Source organism: Microtus ochrogaster, chromosome 4, assembly GCF_000317375.1.
Source record: "Microtus ochrogaster isolate Prairie Vole_2 chromosome 4, MicOch1.0, whole genome shotgun sequence".
Classification (NCBI taxonomy): domain Eukaryota; kingdom Metazoa; phylum Chordata; class Mammalia; order Rodentia; family Cricetidae; genus Microtus; species Microtus ochrogaster.
Genome location: NC_022011.1, coordinates 31772507 through 31781924, shown reverse-complemented (window position 1 = coordinate 31781924; position 9418 = coordinate 31772507). Strand labels below are relative to the sequence as shown.

Genomic DNA, 9418 nt, shown 5'->3' with positions numbered 1-9418 from the left:
TGAACCTGCAGTAGAGGTCCTGGGCTCAGGGTCACATTTCCGTTTATTAATCAGCATGCCTGATGCCACTTACACACTTTCCTTCATCAGCAGAGTTGTTTCACAATTGAATAGACACTTGTGAAAGTCTTGGCCAAGCCTTGCCAAGTCTGCCTCTTCCCAGAGCTGTGAGGCTTTGGCAGGACAGTCACTGATCCTGGCCCTGTTTCTTCCTTTGTGCCTGCTTGAGAAGAGTGAACGTTCCAGTTTGCCTAGCGTGTCTTGGTTTTGAAGAAGGTATTTTTTTTTTAAAGCATTTACTGCCTCTGGTGACAAGTTCTCAGGTCCTGACCTGCCCTCCCACTCAGTGGTGCAGGGTGGCCGCTCATTCCCTGAAGTATATAGTATTAAGTTCTAAGCTTGTCTGACTGCTTTGCCAATGATCTGCTGCACTCCCTATCCTGCCCAAGTGGGGGCGCCACTAAACGGTGTAGTATGCTTTATGACCTTGTTCTGTTGCATGGGTCAGTCTTCCTAGAAAGATTTGGGTTACTTCGTCTTGCACATATTTCTCTTCAGTGACAGTCTGTTAAGTGTACATGATAATGCGGCCAGCAACTGGAGTCTTTATTTTGATTTCTTGTGGCTACCAGAACAAATTACCACAAGCTCTATGCTGATGGGACTCCTGTCCAACATTACAGAGCCAGTAGGGCCATGCAGCCCCTGGAGGGTCTAGGGGACTTTCGTGCCTCTCCTTGCTGTTCATCCTAACAGCCGTGGCCACTGCTGGGCTGGCTGGTGCTATCTCCACGGTGCACAGCCTCTCCCCGTGTCTGTGCAGTCCTTACACCGCAGTCTGCAGGGCTGGGCCTTCTGACCTGTTCATTCCTTCTGAGTGTAGGCCACATCTACCTTCCTCTTGGCCTCATTAGTACCTGGTTCTTTTCTCGCGTCAGCCCAGTTTAGAAGAGTCCTCTTTTTTAGGGGCTCACTGTCCTTCAGGCTGTTGCTCTGGCTTTTTCCAAGACTCCTTTTCCTAGAAGACCTGTTTCCAAGTCTGCTGTAGCTTCCTTGCTGACCAGCAGGGCATGCTCAGTGGGTGACCACTCCCACTTTATTCTTCTTACCCCGCCCCTGTGGCTTCTTCCCCCAGAGAGCTCTCCCTGCCCTCTGGTGGGATGGCCGCCCTTCCCTGTGCTTGGTGGTCTGTTAGTTACTTTTCTCTTTGCCGTGACCAGATAGCTGACAAAAAACAGTTTAGGAAAGGAGGGGCTTTTGTTGTAGCTTAGCGTTCGGGGGATCATTGTATCATTGGGGAGACACATGGCAGCAGGAGCAGTCAGGAAGCTGCCACAGCCCGATTTCACCTTTTTATTCAGTCTGGAAGTTGAGCCTTTACGTCAAACTAGGAAAATGCAGAGATTTGTTGTAAGGTGATTCTAGACCTCAGGTTAACAGTATAAACCATCGCGGCTGCTGTCTGAGTACTGGCCAGCACATGTGCCTTCACTTGTTCAGTGGTCTGACTCCTGGCACCGTGGCTTAAAGCCTAGGGCTGGTTTCAGTGTTAGCCACTGTCTAGTGCCTCTCCTGTTAGAACGTTCAGTGTGTTAATGAATTCACAGCCGCACGGAAGCCTTCTTCTATGCAATGAGGTGAATCTTGTGATTGGGCTAAAGCCTGTACATGGATTTTAACCTCACCGTTAACTTTCTGTGGCGAGTCTGGGACTGTTGGCCTCTGCTGTAGCTTCGCCTTCCCGTTTTCCTGCAGGAAGGACTTGGGCCGTGCTCAGATGATGGCGGATGAGTTCTTTTCCTCTCACACTGACTTGGATTCGGACACTGAGTTAGACAAGGCTGTGACTCAGATCAGCATGGACCTGGTGGACGACTACCCAGCCTCAGACCCACGGTGGGCGGAGTCAGTCCCCCAAGGTGAGTCGACAGATGCTTTCTGGTGGGAGAGGGGAGTGCTGCTTCTGCGCTCCTTGATCACGCCGTAATCTTTATTTTCTCAAGTAGTTGCAGGTAACATTCCCTGCGGCACATCTGAGAAGGCTAGGGCAGATGGCCCTATTTGTCAATTAGAGGGGCATCTGAGAGGACACGGAAACATTGAAACAAGTCCTCGTGATTCTCACCATTTCATTCACCTGGCAGAACTGGGTGAATGTGTTAGTCAGGAAGAGAGCTGGTAGAATGTAGATATTTAAAGGGAATTTATTAGAATGGCTTACAGGCAGTGGCCCGGCTAGTCCAACAATGACTGTCTACTGACAGAAAGTCCAGGAAGTCAGTAGTTGTCAGTCCACAAGATCGGATGACTCAGCTGGTCTTCAGTGAGCTTCAGAATCCCAGGTAAGCAGGCTCTAGCACGGTGATGGAGCGCTCTGCCATTGAAAGCAAGAGCAAGCCGACTAAGAGCAAAAGCGTCTTTCTCCCTTGTCCTACGTAGGCTGCTGAAGGAGGATGTGGCCCAGATCTAGGATGGGTTATCTGACCTCAGATGCTCCGGATTTAAAGTGGATCTTCTCCCTGTCTCAAATGATCCAGTTAGATAAAAATCCCTCACAGTGGCTTGGGTTTTACTTAATTCTACGTGAGGTCAAGAACAGCCATCACGATGGTGGTGATAGGCATTTGGCACTCTTGTGCTTCAGAGTAAACAACTTTGGCATATTCCGTGCATTTGGCTAGTAGGACCTCCTAAGTGTTAGAGAAATGCTTGGTATTCAGAAGTGAACATCTCACATCCCCCTGTGTGTCCCAGGTGACTACCCCCTTAGGCTGCTCTGCATTCCCGGTTACCAGACAGTGTCTCAGGTACAAGTTTCTGCACTAGGGATATAGGGAGTTTCCTTGCTTTTTTTTTTTTCTTGGAACCAAACCATACAGTGGCTAAACCAGGGCATGCTTTCTGTTTTGAGTAAGTACAGTATCTGCCTGGCTACGTTTTCCTCTGCATTTAAAAACTCTTTTGAGGCAAGTCTCCTTTTGTAGTGTGGGGTGTCTCTAGAACTTACCAGGCTAGCCTTGAACTCATCATTCTCGCCTCAATTTTCCGAGAGCTGAGATTACAGATGTGAGCCCCCACTGAGTTGTAGATCCATTCTAAGACTCCTTGAGTGCTCTGAGTAATGTTTTAAAGGACCGGTGCCCTGCTCCCTTCAGATCCTCTTAGCTTGTCACTTTCTGGTAGCTACTGTTCCGAAAATCACTTTGTGCTTATTCTGTACTGCTGTGTTCTGACAGAGGCCCCTGGACTGAGCAACACATCACTGATCATTCTGCACCAGCTGGAGGACAAGATGAAAGCCCACTGTCTCTTGGTGGACTTCCTTCACCAAGTAAGCATCAGCATAGGCTAAGGGTGAGCCTGGCATTGTAGCCCGGTGAGGTGCCCTGCCCTCTGGGGTATTTCCTTGGAGGGGCCTGGATTGTGTACTGATGTAAGCAGTTCCAGGGCCATGGCACACAGGCGGATGTCAAAGGACAAATTTCGGGAGTTCTTTCTTTCTGGGGATCAAACTCAGGTGTCAGTTTTGGTGGCTAGTGCCGTTCCCCTTTGAGCTATCCCGCCAGCCCCCAAACAGCAATTTGTACAATCTTAAACAGATTTTCTTTTGTGTAAAAACATAGACGCTGGGTGGTGGTGGCACACCTTTAATCCCAGCACTCAGGAGGCAGAGGCAGGCGGATCTCTGTGAGTTCGAGGCCAACCTGGTCTACAAGAGCTAGTTCCAGGACAGGCGCTAAGGCTACATAGAGAAAACCCTGTCTTGAAAAACAAAACAAACAAAAAAACAAGTTTCCATTTCCCAAAGATCTGTATTCCAGAATAGGTCACTGGTACAATTAGAAAAGGCATTTGGTCATTACGCTATTTACAGAGTAGTTTGAAAACTACGGCAGCCGTGGATAGGAGTGGTGAGGAGACTGACATGGACACTGCATGAGTAAACCTCGTGCACACTGGGAACAGTGGCACCCAGAGTGGCCTGTGCAGGGAAGCTCCTAGCAGAATGGCCACATTTTCTGTGAGTGCTTTCTGAGAGCAGGTGCTTATAGTTTTCTTTTTTTTTTCCTTTTCCTCTTTTTTTGGTGAGGTCGGCTTGTTTAGACGTCTCGGCTCTTACCCAATCAGAGGGACACCCATGACAACCCGCCTGCTGCTCTGTGAACATGCAGAAAAGCTATCGGCTGCGATCACACTCAAAAACCACCACTCTCGGCTGCCTGAGCTGGTGAACGCAGCTATCCTGCTTGCCCTGCACAAGAGAGAGTGTGAGGTCCCTTCCAGCCTGACTCCTGCTGACGTCTTCTTCCGAGAGGTCAGACACACCCTCATTCTTGTTCTGTGTCTTCTTTGCACTGTCTCAGAGGTGGACCTTCCTGACATGGTTGTTAAAGGACCTCGTTGAAATGTTGACCTGGGCTCCCTGCTTTATGAAACTGCTACTCCATGTCTCTTGTTTACTGTTTGCCCTCTAAGGGGGGCAATAATTGGCTGAGAAAAGGGCCCCCCATTTCCCGTGTCTCTCCCGCTCCCTTGTGTCTAGCACAGGAAGCTGTTCTTGTTCAGTAGGCTCCCAGGCTTGCTGGGATGAAGAGCTGGGACACTGCAGGAAGAAGATCAGAGTAGCTATTCTCTAGTACATTGGTGGTTTCCCTTTGTCATAGATCAGATTCTTTTTTTTTTATTTTTTAATTAATTTATTTATTATGCATACAGTATTCTGTCTGTGTGCATGTCTGCAGGCCAGAAGAGGGCACCAGACCTCTTTACAGATGGTTGTGAGCCACCATATGGTTGCTGGGAATTGAACTCAGGACCTTTGGAAGAGCAGGCAATGCTCTTAACCACTGAGCCATCTCTCCAGCCCCTCTTTTTTTTTTTTTAAACTTTATTTCATGCACATTGGTATAATGATGTCAGATTCTCTGGAACTGGAGCTACAGACAGCTGTGAGCTGCCATGTGGGTGCTGGGAATTGAACCCTGGTCCTCTGGAAGCGCAGTCAGTGCTCTTAACCACTGAGCCATCTCGCCAGCCCGATCAGATTCTTTTTTAAAAAAAAAAATGTTTTTATTCGTGTGTGCATGCTCACGACACATAATGGCACACGTGTGGAAGTCAGAGGACAACTTTCAGGAGTCCTGTCCTTCCACCTGTGGGTCCCAGGGGTCAGGCTTGTCATCTTTGCCTGCTGAGTCATCTCGCTGACCCAAGTCAAGCTTCTGTGCGGCTACCTATATCCCACTGACCTCTGGAGCGCTGCTTTCTCCTGTCCACTTGCAAGTAGCAAAGTCATATTCCTGAAGGGTGCTAGTATTTTAAGAGATTGTTGCTCAGATCAGCCATGGAGGGAGAATTTTGCTATTGTAGCCCTTGTAGAAAGTAAAAGACAATGGGCCTGGTTCTGGAGGTGCAGCCCCCACTTTACCGTTAACTCACTTTGGGAAGAGGCCTGGGAGTAGTCAAGGCTTCATAAAATAGTACTAACTACTCAGAGACAGGCTGTGTTGGCACAGCATAGGAGCTGTGTTTCCTACCACTGAAGACTGAGGGTAAGAGTGTGCAGCCTTTTTATTATCTAAACGACAATAACTGTAAACAGTCAGACTTTCCTCGTTTATGTTTACTTTCATTGTTATTGAGTCTGTTGCGTGATGGGAAGGTTTACCTTACCAGGTGGGCTCCTTATCCCTAAGAGGCTGTGACTGTGGCTTCTCTGCCCTCAGGTGTCCCAGGTGGACACTATCTGCGAGTGCCTGCTGGAGCATGAGGAACAAGTCCTGCGTGATGTCGCATTGGACTCTCAGGAGTGGGCAGAGGTGGCGATCCACGTGAATACAGTCCTCAAGGTACCGGACAAGACAGTGGTGTCAGCAAACCACTCTCCAATACAGGGAGGGACAAGACAGTGGTTTTCTTATGCCTGACCTAGTGAGGTGAAGACTGCTTGTCAAGTTCAAAAACTACAAGAACTTATATTTTTATGAATTATCGAAATTTTTGAGTATTCCCTTTGCATACTAGTAAGTTTATAAGTTTCTATAGTCTTGACTTTCTGTTGGGTAAAGTTTTTTTTTTTTTTTGAAGAAACTTTTTTCTCTTCTATCATTGCAGAGGTATTGGTGCTTGTTAACAGAGCTATCAAAATTTATTCATTTCTCTCACCTTGAACTCCTGTTTCCAGCCTCAGCCTTCCAGTTACCAGGGACAAGCACATACTACTACATCTGCTTTCTGTTTTTTAATTATTCAAAATTTGTTTATTAAATTATTAACTAAGGGTTTCCATTCAGTTTTACCAATTAGACTCTATAGTGCTTTCTCTCTCTCGCTCTCTCTTTTGTAGTAATAAGAGCGGCGGGGCTGCATCCCCAGCACCCCAGCCGCCTGCTAGCTTATGCCCGAAATAACAACACACAAACTGTATTCATTTAAACACTGCTTGGCCCATTTCTATCTAGCCTCTTCTAGGCTAATTCTCACATATTAATTTAGCCCATTTCTAATCATCTTACCGGGAAGATTCTAGCCTACGTCCATCCTGGGTCTGAGCTTCATCGCCTGCGTCTGGGAGCAGGGAAGATGGCATCTCTGAGCTCACTTCCTCTTCCTCCCAGCATTCTGTTCTGTTTACTCCACCCACCTATGTTCTAAGCTATGAGGCCAAGCAGTTTGTTTATTACTTAACCAATGAAATCAACAGATTGATATATGACACTCCCACATCACTCTTTAAACTTTCTGCTTTGGTTATAGCTTTCCAAATGAAGTTAAATTTGTGGAATAAAACCAAACTTTGAAGGCAGGATCCACAGCGCTGAGCGCTTTTCTTACCTGTAGGCTGGTGTTGTAGGTCTTCCTTAGACACAGCCTCCCACAGAAGGAAATGACCGAATTGTGGCCTTAGCAGCAGCCTGTTGCTTCCCACGCCTGACGGCGCCTTTCAATCTCTCAGGACATGCTGCAGGCTGCCACTCACTACCGCCTAAACAGAAGCGCCATGTACAGTCGGGAAGAACCGCTGGGGGAGGAACTGGAGTATGTGCCATGGACAGGTACCATGCTGGAGTGGTGACGGCCGTTCAGAGCATGCTCGTGTCGGGCTGGCCTGGGAGGTGCTGTGCTATTCCCAGGGGCAGGCTTGTGAGTGAGGTGAAGGAACAGTTGACGCGACACCTCTAGACTCACCGGGTCCCTTTGGTGTATTTATTGATCCCACCTGTTATTTCTTTATCAGTGGGGTTTAGATACATCTGTTAGGTTTTAGTACCAAGTCCTTCATAGAGACAGAGGAATAGGCTCCATTTTATGTTCAAGTAAGTGGGCTAGCACTAAAGGAATTGAGTAGGCAGAAGGATCCCGGCGACCTGTGTTAATGGAAATCTCCACTGAGAAGAAAGATGGGGTTCAACCAGGGCACGAGCAGGTATCACCTGAACACTGCTGTGTCTTCCTAGAGTAGTGAGGTAACCTAATTTTTAGGTCGTTGGTCTTCTCCCTACTGTCATGGACACTTTCTTAGGAAGTCACTTTGTGCACTTTACAGCTACAAGCGGTCCGTCCGGCATCCGCACAGTCATCATGCGCCAGCATGGGATCATCCTGCAGATGGTGTACCCTCAGGCCGACAGCAACCTCCGCAGCCTTGTGATGGAGCAGCTGGTGGCGCTGATCGACTGCTTCCTGGACAGTTACGTTTCCCAGCTGAAGTCGCTAGAGAAATCCACGGACCAGGAAAGATACAGCAATCTGGAAGTGGAATATCTGCAGAAAAGATCGGAACTCCTCTCTCCCCTTCGTGAGTTTCTGCAGTTAGAAATGGCTGTGGGCTACAAGACAGGTGGAGGTTGGAGAACTTGCACAGTGCAGTCCTGCAGAGTTAATCTACCTGTGAACAAAGACAAAGACAGGCACACTCGGATAGCTCTGTATTCATGTCATCGAGCTTTTTAAAATGACTGAGTCTGGTACAGATACCGTAGGAGGCTCAATTGATTAGGGAAAACAGTAAACTAAGCGGTGGCAATGCCCTTAGCCGTTACGTTCAGCATGCTGGGCGTGGTGGCATTTTCTGAGTCAAAAAAGCAAACTCAGCCCTCAGGCCTTCACGTGAATAACTGGTTTAGGACAGCCTGGTAGAGGCTGGGGAAGGTCACAGGTGGTGCAGTGTGGCTGTTGAGCAGAAAGCAGTTTTCTTTCATAGCCAGGTTCAGGAAGGTTTGTTCTAGTGGGTAATGGAAGGCTCACCTGGGAGGTAGGGATGGATCCAGGGCTGCATTTCCCCCTTTGGGAAGTTTGGGTGGATCAGTAATGGACATTGTATATGTGGTATCGCTTGTTCTTCTTCCCGAAGTCACACTAGGCCAGTACCCATGGGCAGCTTCTCTGGCAGAGAAGTACTGTGACTTTGATATCCTGGTACAGATGTGTGAACAGACGGACAACCAGGCCCGACTCCAGCGCTACATGACCCAGTTCGCTGACCAGGTAAGCACACTGGTGTGTGGGGGTTGTAGACTATCACACCCTCTAAGGCTTTCCCTCTGCAGCATGCCGCTGTGGCTCTGGGGTGAAGAGTGATTGAGATGGGAAGATGCAGGTGGGCACGTTACATTGTCTTCGAGCACATACTTCCTCATGTAAATTCATCAGTTTTCTATCTCTGCGATAAAACACCGTTACCAAGGCAGCTTAGAGAAGAGCTTGCCTGAGTTTAAGGTTCTAGAGGGTTCTAGTCTGTGATGGTAAAACAAATGCATGGCCATAGAAAGTGGAGGGCTCACTCACATCTGGACCCACAAGCAGAGAGAATAGAAATGTGTGTATCTTTGAATTCTCAAAGCCCACTCCCAGTGACATATTTCCTTCAGCAAGGCCATACCTCCTAGACCTACCCAAACAGTGCACTAACTAGAGACCACCTGTCCAGATGCCCAAAACTGGAGGGGACAATCCCATTCAAATTACCACGCAGACACTGAGAAATTTCCTGGACTTTGAGAACTGTAAACTTTCACTTGGGGTTTTGTTTTGTTTTTAAGACGTACTCTCAGTCTGTGGACCAGGCTGGCCTGGAACTCGAGTCTAGCTTAGCCTCCCAAGTGCTAGAGTTGCAGGCACCAGCTACCAGTCCTGACTAACTTTTATTCTATTCTTTCCTTAAAGTGTAAGACCTCGTAGGAGCAGGGACACGAGTGCTTGAGCCTTGAACGCGTGCTCACAAGCAAGAGAGAACGTGCCTGTAGGGATCCCAGAGCACAGAGCCCAGAGCGCTCCTGCAGGTTCCTGGTTCTAGACAGATACCTGTTTCACTAATGAGCAGTTTGCCAGGTGGTGGTGGCGCACGCCTTTAATCCCAGCACTTGGGAGGCAGAGGCAGGCGGATCTCTGTGAGTTCAAGACCAGCCTGGTCTACAAG

At 48.3% G+C, this 9418-nt stretch overlaps 1 protein-coding gene across 1 annotated transcript in view; it reads left to right on the top strand.

Annotated features, from left to right (window-relative positions):
- The window catches only part of Nup133 (nucleoporin 133), a 45940-nt gene that overhangs the window by 23867 nt on the left and 12655 nt on the right, over positions 1 to 9418 (top strand). The window contains exons 13-19 of the mRNA XM_005345866.3: positions 1756 to 1919; positions 3237 to 3331; positions 4091 to 4315; positions 5727 to 5849; positions 6956 to 7055; positions 7547 to 7798; positions 8354 to 8487. Of these exons, the coding sequence (XP_005345923.1) occupies positions 1756 to 1919; positions 3237 to 3331; positions 4091 to 4315; positions 5727 to 5849; positions 6956 to 7055; positions 7547 to 7798; positions 8354 to 8487 (1093 nt within the window). The remainder of the gene's footprint in view (positions 1 to 1755; positions 1920 to 3236; positions 3332 to 4090; positions 4316 to 5726; positions 5850 to 6955; positions 7056 to 7546; positions 7799 to 8353; positions 8488 to 9418) is intronic.